Below are 16,940 nucleotides of genomic sequence, written 5' to 3'. Positions count from 1 at the left end.
CTATCTTTCTGTGAATGTGGTTTTTGTTCCACAGGCTGCAGGATTGTAGTTCTTGCTTCTACTGTCTGCCCTCTGGTGGATGAGGCTGTCTAAGAGGCTTGTGCAAGCTTCCTGATGGCAGGGACTGGTGGTGTGTAGAGCTGGCTGTTGCTCTGGTGGGCAGAGCTCAGTAACACTTTAATCTGCTTGTCTGCTGATGGGTGGGGCTGTGTTTCCTCCCTGTTGGTTGTATGGCCTGCGGCGACCCAACACTGGAGCCTACACAGGCTCTTTGGTGGGGCTAATAGCAGATGCTGGGAGGGCTCATGCCAAGGAGTACTTCCCAGGCCTTCTTCTGCCAGTGTCCTTGTCCTCACGGTGAGACCGAGCCACCCCCCACCTCTCCAGGAGACCCTCCAACACTAGCAGGTTCAGTCTCCTATAGGGTCACTGCTCCTTGCCCTGGGTCCTGATGCTCACACTTTGTGTGTGCCCTCCAAGAGTGGAGTCTCTCTTTCCCCCAGTCCTGTTGAAGTCCTGCAATCAAATCCCGCTAGCCTTCAAACCCTGATTCTCTCGGAATTCCTCCTCCCGTTGCTGGACCCCCAGGTTGGGAAGCCTGACGTGGGGCTCAGAACCTTCACTCCAGTGGGTGGACTTCTGTGGTATAAGTGTTCTCCAGTTTGTGAGTCACCCACCCAGCAGTTACGGGATTTGATTTTATTGTGATTGTACCCCTCCTACCATCTCATTGTGGCTTCTCCTTTTTCTTTGGATGTGGGGTATTTTTTTTGGTGAATTCCAGTGTCTTTCTGTTGATGATTGTTCAGCAGTTAGTTGTGATTCTGGTGTTCTCGCAAGAGGGAGTGAGGCAAGTCCTTCTACTCCACCATTTTGAACCAATCTCCTTGAACTTGAAATGTTGACCAAATGAGAAAATACATGTGAAAGCATGATGTGGACATTAAGTACTGTTACAAAATCAGCCAAATGTACTAGTCCAAGTGGCCATAGTGACCAAAGATGTACTGATTAACAAAGAAAATTAAGGTGGCATAAACAAATGAAAGTTTGTGTCTGACCAGGATCAACACAGTGTAATTTCGCTGCAAGTTCCAAACCAGGTGTGTCATGACGTGCTGGAGACATCACATCCGCTTCTGGAGTGGCTTCCTCAGCATTATCCACATGTCATACTTAACATTAAACAGCCAAACACAGTCAGTGACAAGTTGGGAAAATGAAACCATCTCACTACCAGCAAAGCTATGTTGCTGCTATTCAGCTCTTCAGAAGTAGATCAGAGTATGGATAGGGTGACAGGATAATTTTAAAGCTCTTATAATATGATTAGTTAGAAGGGACTCAGAACGTCTAAATGGATGGGCATTGAAAACGTACTAGTAATAGTGTTGACAGCACAGCTCCCAGCGCAGGGCACAACTGTGGGTGACTCAGATTTGTCGGCTGTGGACAGGCCAATGCCAAGGGCTTCATTTGTAGTCAGAACATCTGGCAGCCCACTGAGCAGAAGCAGCTAAAGGAAAGTGGCTTGGCAAATGGAGGTGCAGGTTCTTAATGGAGCGCAGCACAGAACTGTTCATCAGGCCCCGTGAGCACATTCACAGCGTCCAAAGGGAAGGTGTGAAACATTCAAAGTGGATGGTTGTTGAAAATATGCAGCAAAGTCAACTTTGGATAGGGCTAACTGGAAAATATTGGCATCTTAATGAAGAGTATTAAACTAATTATGGTGTGTTGCAAACTATTATGAAATATATTCAGTAACTTGCTAATAAAACTGTGAAAGTTTTTTTGTGTTTGTTTGGGCGGAATTTTGCAAGAAGAAAAGGAGAGTTGGTATCAAAAGATATTTTATTGAATGATGAAAATGCTATGTTTTATTTTTAATTTTAATTTTTTTGAAAGGTAGCCAGAATCCAAAGCACTGAGTTAATTTAGGGCAAAATAATAATGATACCAGCAACTACTGGTTTTGAACACAATGTGTCAGGTGTTGAACTAGGTGCTTTACGTGTATTAGTTTATTTGTTACTCACATAATCCCCATTAGAGAGAAAACATTATCCCACTTGCAGATTAGGAAACTTGGGCTCAGAGAAGTTAACTCATCCCAAGTCATATTGTTAATACGTGATAGAGACTGTATTCAAATCCCCAGTTCTCTCCATTCACCATGAGAACCCAAAAGGAGTGAAATGAGAAGGTAGGATGATGATATAAACATGATAGGACAAATGAGAGAAAAGAAATGAGAGCTGTAAAAGAAAGTAAGAAGAGAGTAGAACAGAAAAGGAGACCAGGCATTGAGAAGGAGAGGGAATTCTTTAGACAAGCCCAAGTGTAATGTCTTCAGTTAGTGTAATCATTCTGTATCATCTTGGCTGACACTCTTTTGAGTCCTGTGGGACATCTTACCAGACAGGCCCACTTCCCACCTTGTGTATTACCTTCAGAGGGCTATTTCAAAGCAGAGATTATACAAGAAATCTACCACATAGCCTGACAACTTCCAGTGGAAAGAAATCAGATTTGAATGATTTAAATTTAAATGTGTCCTCAGTGTATGTGCTCTGACTTTACACTGGCTTTGCAGAAAAGACTAATTTTAATTCACTAGAAAGCAGATGGGATCTGTCATGGGGTGGTAAAAAACAAGAAACTCATCCAAATGTAAGAGAAAACAACAGCTTTTCTCTTGTGGGTCAATTTCATAGTACAAGTATTTGTCACTGGGTCCACACAAGCTGGTTTTCATCAAAATAACAAAAGTCACATCTAATGTTTATTGAACAGCTATCATGTGCTAAGTGTTTTACATGTATTTAATGTGCAGGAGGAGCCTAGGAAGTTGGTACTATTATGACTAACCACCCATTTTAAAGATGAGAAAACTGAGGCTCAGAAAGTTAACCAACCTAAGGTCACTTGGCTAATAAGTAGCAGAGTTGTGATTTGAACCCCAGGCCCTGGATCATAACACTACACTATACAGACATTCCCAGGAGTGATTGTGAATGTGTAACCCCAAGAACTCTACATTTTTTAACACTTGTACTCCAGAAAACAAAGAAAGGGAGTAAGGGAAGAAGAAAAGAAAAAGACAATTACCTCAAAAATAGTACCCACTCTAGACATATGGGTTGGAAGCAGCAGGGGTGGCCTGAACCCCCTATGGCCAGGGAAGGAATCTGTAGCAAAGGGTGGGAGGGGAAAAGATGGGGCAAGAAGAAATGGAAGTATAAAGTTTAAAAACAAAAAAGAAAGAAAAGAAAAAAAAGAATGCATTTAGAGTGAAAAGGGAAGGAAGAAGTTCTTGTAAATTTTTTAGAATAGAGTATGAAAATAATATAGTTAAGTTTAAATTAAGGTTGTTTCTCTAATTTGCCCTTTTGTGTCTAATTTCATGGGCTAAAATGACCCATTCAACTCAGCCTTTGGAATTAATAATATTTGTTCTGACAGTTCCTCCCTACCCTGAGTAATGCTAATTTCCACTCTGCAAGATTACTGTCTCAGTGAAAGGTGGGTGTGTTTTTGGCCTTTTGGGTTTTTTTCCTCTTGAAGCTTAATTAAGTCAACATTAAGCATAGCCATGTAACCACAGAATGGGCAGTTTCTTGAAGGCTCATGGTTTGGACATTTTCCAGCAAAAATTCCCACTTCTGTAATTATATTTAGTGTTCTATTTACCTGAATAGCTGGCTTGTTATGGGACCATGCGTCAGGGCAACACTGGGCCTTGTTTGCAGCCGAGTTTGTCTGCTTCATGGAACCCCTGTGCCAAAGAGTGTGCAGTTCTCAATGGAGCTGAGCCTCTGGGTTCAGCCTCTCTTGTTTCTTCTTCAGAAATTTCATCCGGGTTAGCATTGCACATCTGATGCCATATGGTCCTGCAATTCTCAAGACTGTCTACTTAATGTTTAAAACATTTTTTAAACTTGTCCATACCCTTAACTCTGAAAGTAATAGTATTACCCGTGTTTGTGGTATGGACCTATCCTGATGACTTTGTTTATATAGATGTGACTGAATTTTTTTTTTTAAGTACAGCCCTTACACAAAAGCCAGTTTTTTCATGTCAGTGCAGCTGTTTTAACTTTTAAGAAACTGCAAGAATGTTATCCCTAAAACATTAATTTGAAAGACATAGGACCTATAAAGAAGTGCAATGTTCCTGAAACTGGTATCTGTTAATCTCCCTACTTCTGTTCTCTTTGAACTCTTAATTAAGAGTTGAATAAAGTTCCTGAGCTATTACATATAAACTTCTCATGTTATTGCTGAATTCCTAGTAACCTCTGAAATGTTAACTTATAACGAAAGCAGTAGCATTCACAATAGAAACAAAAGGTAACAGTAGCTCAGTTCTCATGATTTCTCTAAACTCAATGAAGTTTCCATGGACACAGGCAGATGCTGGAAGGAAGCAGTTGTGTGTTTTCCTGGGTTCACTGTAGCCCAATGAGTCATGGTAGATGTTGTTTTCCTTCTTTTTTATGCTGTAGCAACGATTTCACTTCCTGTTATATAGGAAAACCTATTCTACTGTTTAAAAGAGGTCACTAGATGTATTTATTACTTTAAGACCATTTCATCTATGGAAATAATTTTTTATTGTTCTGAGTCACTCTGGTTTGTGGAATTTTTACACGAGTTCCAGGACAAGGATGAGATGATATATTTATTTTATTTTGCATTCTCTTTAATTTTTTTGACTGCATGAATGTCAGGCTTGCTGTCAAAGTATTTCCATGTTTTTATTACTTTAGAAGTTACTCTGCTATATTTATGTCTCCTAAACTCTTCCTTAATGACTTCACTATGTGTACTGGGGCATGCTGTATTTTGGCAGAACTTTTACTTTTCCCAGTGTCACGTGATCTCTTGTTTTTCCCTTAGTCCCTGTTCATGTCTTCTCAATGTAGACCTTTACCATGTTAAAAGTTATACAGACCTTCAGAAATATTTAAATTGTTTTGTTGAACTGCTGGAAGGATTTCAAAGGGCATTTGTTACGCCTTACATTTTTTTCTTGCATTAATATAAACCTTACTACAAGTGTTCCCTAGTTCAGCCCAGGATATCTCTGTGCTTTAGACTGTACCCTGGGATCATAGACAGATCCCGAAATTCATTTTCAGGTATTCTTGGGTTTGATTACAATTATTGTATTTGTTAATCACCTCTAGAGACCTAGGTTAACTTTAAATAACAGTTCAGATTTACAGAGAAGCCTTAGATGTTCTGACATTTTAGAAAATATTTGAATAGAAAACAGTGACTCTCCAATGGGCTGAGATTTCAAGTTATTGGTTATTGTCATTGATATTCCTTCCACATATTACTCTGTGTGTGCAATTCTGACTGAATGACTGACTTAAGATTTAAAATTAAATCTTCTGTTTTTCTGGAATGGGTAGGAAGGTTGGATGATCTGCCTCCCACCTCTCTTGACTCTTGTGCCCTAATTAGTCACACCTTCAACCGTGTCCTCTAAATAGTCAGACTCCGACAGAACGAAAGGAGTATAATATTGACTTGATGTTAGACTAGGAGACAAAATGGACAATTCCTAATAGATAATTTCTTCTCTTGCAAATGATCATGGCTGGTCCAAACTATACTACACACATTCACAAATTCATTAGGGTGTGCATTGTATATGTGTGCACATGGGGACATAATTCAGTGTTCTGAAGTTTTAGATGATTAGTTTTCTTGTTAGAAAATGGTAGAATATTAATCTGAATCATTTTATTTTCAACAGGTTGACCTGATGAAAGAAGCATTAGAAAAACTTCAGCTCAACATAGTAGAGATGAAAGATGAAAATGCAACCTTAGATGGTGGAGATGTCTTATTCACAGGTAGAGTTGTACTTACTCTTTCCTATCTAAAAATATTTCTAATACCTGGCCTATATCCCCTTGTTTAATTATAGTTTTTTTTTTTAATTACCAAAGTAAGGGTAATTTGGAAAATACAGAAAAGCACAAAAGAGAGAAAATTAAAAATCACCTTTCATTCAAAGATAATCATTTCAATATTTGGGTTATTGAATACTTTTTTATTGAATATTAAAGTACCTTTAGTACTTTTGTATGCACGTATTTGCATATTTTTACACGTTATCAGTATATACATATCATTTTATAGGTTGTGTCTACTGTGTTCTACAATATTAGTTTATGGGTTGCATAGCTTTGCATTGTGTGACAGTATATCTGGGCTGTATTGGAAAGACTCTTAATTCAAGATGTGTCATTTACAAATAATTTTCTTCCCAGATGGCAAGATAGATTTAAATACTTTTCAGTGCAGATTGGCTTGGCTTAATGCCAAATGAATAATAGCAGAACTCAACAAAATAGAAACAGCTGATATTATTATTGATCTCACTGAAATCAGTTTTTATACTGTATATAATATAGCTACTAAAGAAATGGTAATTTTAGCGTTTAACCTTTCCAACTCTTTATGATCATATTATTATTGTTTTTGTAAAGTCATGTGCTAGAATCTGGGTCACCAGGTTCATTCTAGTTATATTGATAAACAAGACAATCAATAATTTTTAATTGATAATGAGAGTTTATTTTCCCCTACTTGTCAAAGAATAAACACCTGTTTCGCAGATGTAGCCCTAACAGCAGAGGCTGGTCCCCAGAGATTTGGGAATGTAGACCCATGTGGCCCACTGAAAGCACGGAGCTTCTTGGAAGTCCAATATTTTAGCTGATGTGAATTTTGTATCGAATCCCATGTATATAGACAAAATATAGCCATCTTCATTTTAATATAAAAATGTTTTATATAACTTAAATTTTGAAAAAATTAATGTTCCTGGAGGAGGAGGAGTCTTTATCCTGGGACATTCACATAGTTCCTTGCTTGGTGTCACATACTTGTGAGCGGGGACTGTGTCACCGAGCCCCAGGGGGCGCCATTTTTATCATAGGTTTGTGGAAAACGTCCCCTGGAGTTGTGCCCTGCACAGCCTGTGCCACCACGGTCACAGGCAATGGGCCTCCCTCTGGGGTTTGATGTGCACACCCACTGAGCCATAAGAATACAGAACAAGGGGTCAGAGAGACCTACGCTGCATTCTCAGCTCCAGTTGTGTCGAAGCCGACTCAGGCATTCTTTGAATCTGCCTAGTAAGTTCCGTTTAGAATATTCCTTTTTTTTTCTTTTTGCGGTACGCGGGCCTCTCGCTGCTGTGGCCTCTCCCGTTGCGGAGTACAGGCTCCGGACGCGCAGGCTCAGCGGCCATGGCTCACGGGCCCAGCCACTCCACGGCATGTGGGATCTTCCCAGACCAGGGCTCGAACCCGTGTCCCCTGCATCGGCAGGCGGACTCTCAACCACTGCGCCACCAGGGAAGCCCCTAGAATATTCTTTGTGTCTCCCATTGATGGCACTTTTCATTCTTTTCAGTAGCACAGAACAACAGTCTGTTTCTCTTAGAAAACAGGCTTTTGTGAAAAGCTAGATGTGTTACTCACACTTCCTTACAATAAAATTCTTTTTTACCAGAACATAGCTGTATAATAAATAACTTGCTGTGAGCAGGTACTGATGCTATTTGAAGAATGATTTAAAACAAGCTGTAGGGGCTTCCCTTCCCTGGTGGTGCATTGGTTGATAATCTGCCTGCCAATGCAGGGGACACGGGTTCGAGCCCTGGTCTGGGAAGATCCCACATGCCGTGGAGCAACTGGGCCCATGAGCCACAACTACTGAGCCTGTGCATCTGGAGCCTGTGCTCCACAACAGGAGAGGCCGCGACAGTGAGAGGCCCGCGCACCGCAATGAAGAGTGGCCCCTGCTTGCCGCAACCAGAGAAAGCCCTCGCACAGAAACGAAGACCCAACGCAGCTAAATAAATAAATAAAACGAATTTATTAAAAAAAAAAACAAAAAAATGCAAGCTGTATTCACAGCCGTTTAGTTATCTCAACAGCTGAGCTGAACAAGATTCCCTAAAATCTTCTCATTGTTTCGGCAAAGTTTAGGAACCTCTTCCATTGGTCAAAGGTCTTTCCACAGCATCTCAAGCCTAATGTTTTTCCCATAACTTCTAATAAGGTACTAAGTATTGAGGTTTGCCTTGGACACTATCTGTAAGCTTTGTTTTGGTATTATTCAATACTGAATACCTTAAAAGTATGTTATTGAAAACTGAGATAGTGTTGTGATATTAAGATCTTTATCTGCTTGGCTTCTCATTCATACCTAATGTGTGGTCCTACCTTCTATTTCCTACTTCTCGATTTTTTCCCTTTTTAAAAATTGTAGTAAAATATATATAACATAAAATTTGCCATTTTAACCATCTTTCAGTGTACAATTGGAGTGGCATTAATTACATTCACAACATTGTACAAACATCACCACTCAATTTTTAGATTACGCAGTTGAGTAAGAACCAAAATCTGGAGCGCTTCCCATACACTCTGTGTCTTCTTCCTTCTGTAACTCAGAGCTTCATTAATAATTCATCAGGAAATGGACAGAAGGAAAGAGGTTTCCAGCTCCAGTTCTGCTGGGAACTCTGTCAGTCAAGCAAGCAGCTACTGGTAGAAGTTGTTTCAGTCCTATTTCTCTTAAATAGACAACATCAACTTACCTCTACTTTCATTTATTTATTTATTTATTTATTTATTTTTGTGAAATATGGAGCATATAAAAAAGAGTTATAAAATGTTTATGTACAGTTTAAAGACCAATAATAAAAATGATCACCTGAGTACCTAACACCTGGCTTAAGAAATAGAACATTGCCAGGACCATGGAAGCCCCACTCCCAAACTTTCTCTCCTCCCAGCTTGAGGTAGCCTGAATTTTGTGTTAATCACTGTCTTGTCTTTCTTTGAGTTTTACCTCAATATATGCATTCCTAAAATTATATGTTGTTTAGTTTCGCTTTTCTTACGGCTTCGGTAATTAGGGTGATACTGTATGAACTCTTGTGTGATTTTTCTGCCGTTGATCTAACTTGATCCATGTAGCTGGAGTTCATTTATTTTCACTGCTGTGTGGAATTCCATGGTAAGAATACCGAATGATGTATTTATTCATTTTACTGTTGATGTATGTTTGAGTGCTTTTCAGTTTTTGTCTACTATCTTCAATGCTGCTATGTACAGTCTTGTGTGTGTCTCTTGGGGACGTGTATAAGAGTTTCTCTAAAGTAAATGGCTAGAAATGGAATTTCAGGTGGTGAACTCTTATTTTGATTCAATGATTATGTGATTTTTTTCTTTAATCTATTGATGTGGTTAATTACATTAATTGATTTTCTGATATCAATGGTCAAAGTTTACATCCCTGGGATGAAATCAAACTTGATGAAGATATATTCGCTTTTTATTAGTGCTGTATTTAGTGTGTATTTAATTGTTTAATTATCTAAACAATTAGATGATTGTTTAAGATTTTGTTTCTGTGGCCTATAATTTTTCTTTTTTGTTATCCTTGTCTGGCTTTGGTTGAAGCTATGTTAACCTCATATGAAATGTATTAGGGAATATTTCCTATGTTTCTGTTCTCTAAAATCAGTACAACTTTAATTGTGCATTCCTTGAACTTTGGTAGAACTTACCTATAAACAGGCCCTGTGGACCTGGTGCTTTCTTTGTGGGGAGATTTTAAACCAATTCTGTTTCTGTAATGATTATATGACTATTGAGGTTTTTCTGAGCCAGTTTTGGTGAGTTTTGTTTTCTGAGACTTTATTTATTTTATCTAAGTTTTTAAAATGTTGGCTATAAAGTTATTCATATTTTCTTAATATCTGTTTTAAGTTTCACGACAACTACAGCTATGTCCCCTTTTCGTTCATAATGTTTATTTGTGCCTTCTATTTCTTGCCAGAGATCTGTCAATTGTATTAATCTTTTCAAAGAACCAACTTTGGGCTTTATTAAACCCTCTCTCTTATATGTTTCCTTTTCTCTTCCTGTTTCTACCTGTATTTCCTTCCTTCAAATTCCTTTGTTTTTATTGTTCTTTTTTCCTTGAATTTCAAGGTGGAATTTTGTCTCTTTAATTTTGAACCTTTCTTCTTCTTAAAGTAAGCATTTAAGGCTGTAAAGCTTTTCAAGTACAGCTTTAGCTGAATCCTTTGTGTTTTGATATGAATATTTTTGTTATCATTAATTCCAAATATTTTCTGATTTCCATTATGATTTATTCTTTGGCTTATTAGTGGATAATGATGTTTTTTAAAAAAACATATTTGTCATTATTATAAGTTGCTGGGATACCAACTCATTATTGTGATAATTGATAAATTTAAAGGAAAGACTCAAGCATTTAGCCTATCTTTTCTTTGTGAATTCTATTTCAAGTAGACCAAATACTTGATTGAGAAAAGTTTTTATTTTTAGAATTCTAGCCAGTAATTGTAGATCCCTAATAAAACAATGGACCTGTGCGATGATCATCAAAGGATGTAAAAACTTTTATATGAGGGACTTCCCTGGCGGTCCAGTGGTTAAGAGTCCACACTCCCAATGCAGAGGGCACGGGTTCAATCCCTGGTCGGGGAACTAAGATCCCGCATGCCACACGGTGGGGAAAAAAAAAAAAGATAAAGGAATGAAACAACAATTTTTAAAAAATGAGTGGGGGGGGGGCTTCCCTGGTGGCGCAGTGGTTGAGAGTCTGCCTGCCGATGCAGGGGACGCGGGTTCGTGCCCCGGTCCGGGAAGATCGCACATGCCGCGGAGCGGCTGGGCCCGTGAGCCATGGCCTCTGAGCCTGCGCGTCTGGAGCCTGTGCTCAGCAATGGGAGAGGCCACAAGAGTGAGAGGCCCGCGTACCGCAAAAAAAAAAAAAAAAAAAAAATGAGTGGGGGACTTTATAATGGAGGAATCCGGCTGATACCACCTGAACACACTGATCATTCTAGCATCACTGAAAGTGTGACAGTCAGTCATGTGCCTCAGGATGTGATGCAATAGAAGTACAGCCCCACCTCTGAAGTAGTCCTATCCAAAAAAAAAAAAAAAAAAAACATTTGAACAAGAATCTAAAGAAGCATCTACATAGACTATCAGTTTGCCAAAAAATACAAAGGATAAAGGAACAATTTAATGTTAGATGGTACACAAGGAAGCAATCAACCAAATCCAGACTGTAGGAAAGTCAGTAGAACAAATGACCTGATATCTCCTATGAAAGAATGAGGTAAGGAAGGAAAAAAGAAAAAAGATGGTGAATTGGTATAGAAGAAAATGACATAAGAGACACAACACCAAAAAAAAGCCTTTTTAATATTTTGATTCCAGTACTTCAGTTGTTTTTATCAGGAAGGCCATTTAAGGGATATAGCCCACCATACCGCTAGAAACAGAAGTCCAACTTAAACTTACTTTTTTTAAAAAATAAATTTATTTATTTAATTTTATTTTTCGCCGCGTTGGGTCTTCGTTGCTGCGAGCGGGCTTTTCTCTGGTTGCGGAGAGTGGGGCCACATCTCGTTGCGGTGCATGGGCTTCTCATTGCGGTGGCTTCTCTTGTTGTGGAGCACAGGCTCTAGGCACGCAGGCTTCAGTAGTTGTGGCTCACAGGCTCTAGGGCACAGGCTCAGTAGTTGTGGCGCACAGGATTTGTTGCTCCGCGGCATGTGGAATCCTCCCAGACCAGGGATCGAACCCCTGTCCCCTGCATCGGCAGGCAGATTCCTAACCGCTGCGCCACCAGGGAAGCCCTAAACTTACTTTTTAAAGAGATAAGCAGTTTGCGTTTCTTTGTACGTTCCTATCTCATCTTAGTCTTTTAAAATGGAAATAATGTGGAAGGCCCACTGTAAATGCATTTAAATTTGCTTAATGCATTAAATGTTTTTCTTAAAAATGTAAATCTAATTTATAAATCTATATTTATCTGAAGAGAATTAAGGAAATTTGATTTTTTTTAAATTTCAACTGACTTTTTTAATAAAGTGAGTAATACTTTTGTTAAGTAAAGGATCTTTCTCTTACTTAAGTTTTGATTTGTATGTAGTGAGTTTTCTTAAGGGACAATACAATCATACCATTACCAAAAACACTGTCAACATGCTGTCAACAATTCCTGTGTCTGCTAACAGCATAAGCCAATGGAATTTATCATAACATCATTTGACCTATGTCTTTTACCCCTTTTATAAGGACACCACGAAGATAAAAGTTGTAATAGCTGTAAAGTCTATCAAGCAATTCTTTCTCCATGGCTACACCTCTTGTACTTGTTCTGAGGCAAAATATATACTGATTTCTCTTGGAATTTTTTTTCCACATTTCATGTCAAATTCTTTTCCAAAGAATTAAGGGAGGATAAGAATTCCTACATTTATGTATTGCCTAACTCTATCTACTATAGTTGTTTTTTTGCCTATAACTAGGAGACCATTTTTACTTAATGTTTTGCCTTCTGAGAAGAAAAATTGTAGAATTTCAGAAAAGCCAAATAAGTAGAAAGTTTCATTCTTCTAAACTTTAGTGCTTTGTAGATAGGCACTATCTTCATCAACCTTTGATGGTTGATTTGAAATAAATGGGTGTATTGTTTTAAAAACAGCTGTTAGAGCTCAGACCTGAAGACCAGGCAGCACTAAACTCACTTTACCCAGATGGTTTCTTCAGCCCTTATATCAACATTATAGAAAAAGGTATTTGAGCTGATCAAGACTGTCTAGTATTGTTCTTTTAGGGGAAAAAAAGGAAGCTCTGCTAACTTGTCATTGCTATTGCTTAATTTCTGATTACAAGTTATTAATGTGTTTAATTCTATGGTTTCCTAAATAAAAACTTTATTCTCTTATTGTGGTAAAATATACATTACATAAAATCTACCATTTAACCACTTTTAAATGTACAGTTCAGAGTCATTAACTACATTCACGTTGTGCAACTATCACCACCATCCATCTCCAGCACTTTTCTGCCTTCCCAAAATGAAACATCATACCCATTAAACACTGACTCCCTATTTCCCCCCCTCCCTCCTCCCCTGCATCAGCCCCTGGCAATCACCATTCTACTTTCTGCGTCTATGAATTTAAAAAGTTTATTTTTAAAGGCAATAATTTGAAACCAGATTTGTGTAAAGAGAGCAGGGGTCAGAGTACAAGTGGAGCTTCCCTCTACGGTAGGAAAGAACTGTGTGATGCTTTAAGGTCTTCATTTATAGATAGAGAAATAGTACGCCATCTCTGGTGCCACCCACTGACTGTGTTCCATGACATGTATTACAGGCAGAGAGTTTTTTGTGGGCCTTTCCAAAAGGACAAATCAACGAGGTGCTGAAATCTTGGCTGATACTTTTAAGGTAGGTAAAGGATAATTTATGCCTGGCACAGAGTGACTACCTAATAAACATTCATAGACCCATTGAATCAATATGTCATGAATAATGGTATTTCTATGTCACAGGCTTTGCAAAATAATTCCTAATGTTTGTATGCTTGCTAGAAGTTTTAGAAGCTAGAACTTAATAAATAGGCTTCATGGGACTCCCACAGCAGCAACAGACAAAGTTATCATGGACATCTGTTTTCTCCCAGTGTATACTCATACAACCACCTGGCAGATGTTTCTGGCACAATCGATGACTTAAAAAAAAAATCTGGAGTCCCAATTGCCTCTAACATGAAATGTGGATTTTTCAGATTGGAATCAAAGATCACCTGTACTTGGGTGCCTACTGTGTGCTGGAAACTCGGCTAGGCATTGCACATACATCCTCCCAAGGTCCCTTTACTCTATTGATCATTAGCAGATGGGCTCACCAGACTGCTTAGGAAGGGATGTAATCCCCAAAAAGCTCTGTTCCCCATGACGATGTGAGGCTCTTGTTTACACAGGATATTCATCCTTCTAGAGTAGCCCACTGCATAGGTCAGCCAGTGAAGCTGTTGACGCAGTCACACGTCGGGAAGGGGGCTCTGCACTTTCTTTTTAGAAGCGATCTTCATTTAACTGGCAATATCCAAACTTGTGGGTCCCAGTTTTCCTTCCAGATGTTCAGGGACCCTGGCAGCCTCCAGAAGAGCAAGAATGTTTTGAGCAGATTTGAATGCGTTTTAGAATTATTCTGAAATGACAAACTACTTGTTTCTATTATATGCATAGGACTATGCGGTCTCCACAGTCCCAGTGGTCGAAGCTTTGCACTTGAAGAGTTTCTGCAGCATGGCTGGGCCTAACCTAATCGCAATTGGATCCAGTGAATCTGCACAGAAGGCTCTCAAGGTAAATATAAAACTTTGCTCTTTCTAAAGGCAGTAGGTGGTGCCTGCCGCATGGTTTTCCTAATTCTGTCTACTGGGTGGACAGCAAGCAAGGGTGGCAGGGAGAGAACAGGCTGGTACTTGAGCTTTCTGTGATGTACACTGTCATGACCTCACATTTATCAGGAACTGGGAACACCTAATAAGTACTCTTCCTGGGAAGTACACTTATAGGAAGAGTTCTTCACTGGTGAACCATTCTTACTTACACACCAGGTTACCTGGAAAGGCCGATTCAGAAAAATAAATACCAAACTCATCACAGTTATCTCTTCTGGGGAAAAGGAAGGCATCCCACCAGTAGAGCTCTTGGTAATGTTTTATCTAAGTCAGGTAATTGGCACACATGGGGTCATTACATCATTCTTATCCTTTTGTATTTCTGAACTATTTCATAATAATCTTTTAGAAAGACATGATTCAGAAGTACCTAAAAATCTTAACTTCTTCATTTGCATTGGAATACTTAAATTTTAGGAAAGAAAATTTTCTTATTTCACAGATAGGAAAGGAAAGTCCAGAAAAATTACAACTTGCCTTGGGTCACATAGCTAGATTGAGAGTGGAAGTCACTGATAGTGAAGAAGACCTTCCATCGTTACAGTGCTTTACAGTTCAAAGGCACATTTCGTCTCTGTAACTAACAACCTGGGAGATTATCTGGACACTTCATAAGGGCAAAAACCATGTCTGTTTTGCTCACCATGTGCGCCTTTGTGCTTGGCCCATGGTGGTCCTTAAATAAAGAGAATGATGAATAAATAAATGTGGGAGGTGGTTTTATCTCTATTTTGCAGTTAAGAACTAGATCGAGTGGCTCACCCCAGATCGCAAGGCTAATACTAAATGGTGGGCTGGGACTACTTTTTGCCCCCTCCTCTCAGGTGGTCCTGCACTACACATGACTTATTAGAGGACCAAGACAGTAACTCCTCTTAGGCAAAGAGAGGAAGTCTGTGTGCCCCAAGGTATACAATTTATTTGTTTGCCCTATCAGGTCTTTACTCTTCTGCCTCAGTGCTAGACTTGGTATGGTTTGTCTGGGAAGTAATCATTGCCTCCCACTTGCTGACTTTCCCCTTTGCATTATCTGCAACTTCTTCAGTCAGCTCACTTGGCCTTTCTTCCTTTTCTCAAACTGTATCTCTGATTGTATTTCTAGGACCTTTAACAATTCTTGTTGAACAATCTACCTCAGATTTTGAATTTGGGGCTTTTTCTGTTGCCTTTAGAGAATGTCTTTTGTTCTGTTTCAGCTGGAAGGCTATGTCAACTTTCTGCATATAAAAAAAAATGGTGTCTTGAAGGAAAACATCTGATGAATGGTGTTACTTAGAGGATCTAGAAAGATTATATTTCTCCTCAGGGACTAACTCCATGGCAGCTGGGTTGGTCTGTACATGTCTGAAATTGATTACAAGAGAAGGAAAAGGCTGAAGTTGGTCTGTAGTGTGTCTTTGTGTGAATTAGCAGAAAGAACCTCTCTGGGTAGACAAACTAGAAAAAGTAGCCCCATCTGCCATTTTGGGTAAACTAGGTCCCTAACTCAAATAGCTTGGTCTCTAACCAATAGGTCCCTAACTCAAACTGGTCCCTAATTTAAATAATCTGGAGAAACTAACATATAACAAACTAAGAGATAATACAATATGGTTAACTAGCACTGTTATATGAAATAGCCCTAACTATTATTCAGAGAAGAGGAAACTCTTGAGGTTTAGATATTCAGAGAAAACTTCATGAAGAAAATGTGGCTAGATGTGGGTCTTGAAGGATTTATCAGGGTGGGATTCAGTGAGAGAGTGTTACAGGTGGGGACATGGAATAAGCAAAAACTAAGCAAAATATATTCATGAGATGTGGGCAAACTAGCCCAACTAATGAAGAGTTTTTTTGTGGGCTCCCAGATAGCTGGATGGGGCAGGTGACATCTAAAGAGGCTGGGACGTAAAAGTGAGCAAGAGATGAGTTTATCTCCATGAAGTAGGAGTCTGGGTACCCACAGGCTCTGAGCAAAAGAGGCTGTATTACTACAGAGGTGTTGGACCATCATTCCTTTTGCAAAAAAAAAAAAAAAAAAAAAAAATGGAGGGGAAAGACCCTGCAATCAGAAAAGAGGGCCACTGATGACATGAAAAAAGAAAGCCAAGCCCCAAGTCCCATTGTATGCCTTGGCAACTCACTCACATTTCTCCCTTAATCTTTCCTTTCCCATTGTCAAGTCCTCTAAGACCACATCTTTTAAGGGCATCCGATGAGGATTTTATAGTCCTCCTTCCTTTAAAGTTCATTTGAGTTAGTGTTAATAGTGATGTTCACTCTAAACTTGAAACCTTCTGTGTCAGAAGCTATAAATAATCCTCACCGAGTAGAAAGACATTTTTGGGGATTGAATTTTCCATCAGCAAATGTGCTTCATAAACTATGGGCCTATGGAGTTAGCAAGTGCCCACCCGCCATGTTCCTAGCATCAAAAAGGTTACCTTCCCTTGTAGCAAAAGCAGGAGAGCAAAGCAAACTGAAGAGTAATGAGATCTCCATGAGGTCAGAAATAGGTGGGTTAGTGAAATTCAGATTTAGTGAATTGAACTGCTTATTTATTTGCGAACAGTTTGGGCTCCTGCATTAAATCAATCAGTAAAATTGATAGTGGGTAAGT

At 39.1% G+C, this 16,940-nt stretch overlaps 1 protein-coding gene across 2 annotated transcripts in view; it reads left to right on the top strand.

Annotated features, from left to right (window-relative positions):
• Positions 1-16,940, top strand: part of DDAH1 (dimethylarginine dimethylaminohydrolase 1) — a 153,520-nt gene that overhangs the window by 104,550 nt on the left and 32,030 nt on the right. For both annotated transcript variants that reach the window (XM_027114226.1, XM_027114227.1), the window contains exons 2-4: positions 5,771-5,870; positions 13,247-13,320; positions 14,124-14,243. In XM_027114226.1, coding sequence (XP_026970027.1) covers positions 5,771-5,870; positions 13,247-13,320; positions 14,124-14,243 — 294 coding nt within the window. The remainder of the gene's footprint in view (positions 1-5,770; positions 5,871-13,246; positions 13,321-14,123; positions 14,244-16,940) is intronic.

This window comes from Aethalodelphis obliquidens, unplaced genomic scaffold (genome assembly GCF_003676395.1).
Source record: "Aethalodelphis obliquidens isolate GAN/ISIS:26980383/991018 unplaced genomic scaffold, ASM367639v1 scaffold13, whole genome shotgun sequence".
Taxonomy (NCBI): Eukaryota; Metazoa; Chordata; class Mammalia; order Artiodactyla; family Delphinidae; genus Aethalodelphis; species Aethalodelphis obliquidens.
Note: the sequence above shows the minus strand (reverse complement) of the source record. Positions and strands in the feature narration are given on the sequence as shown.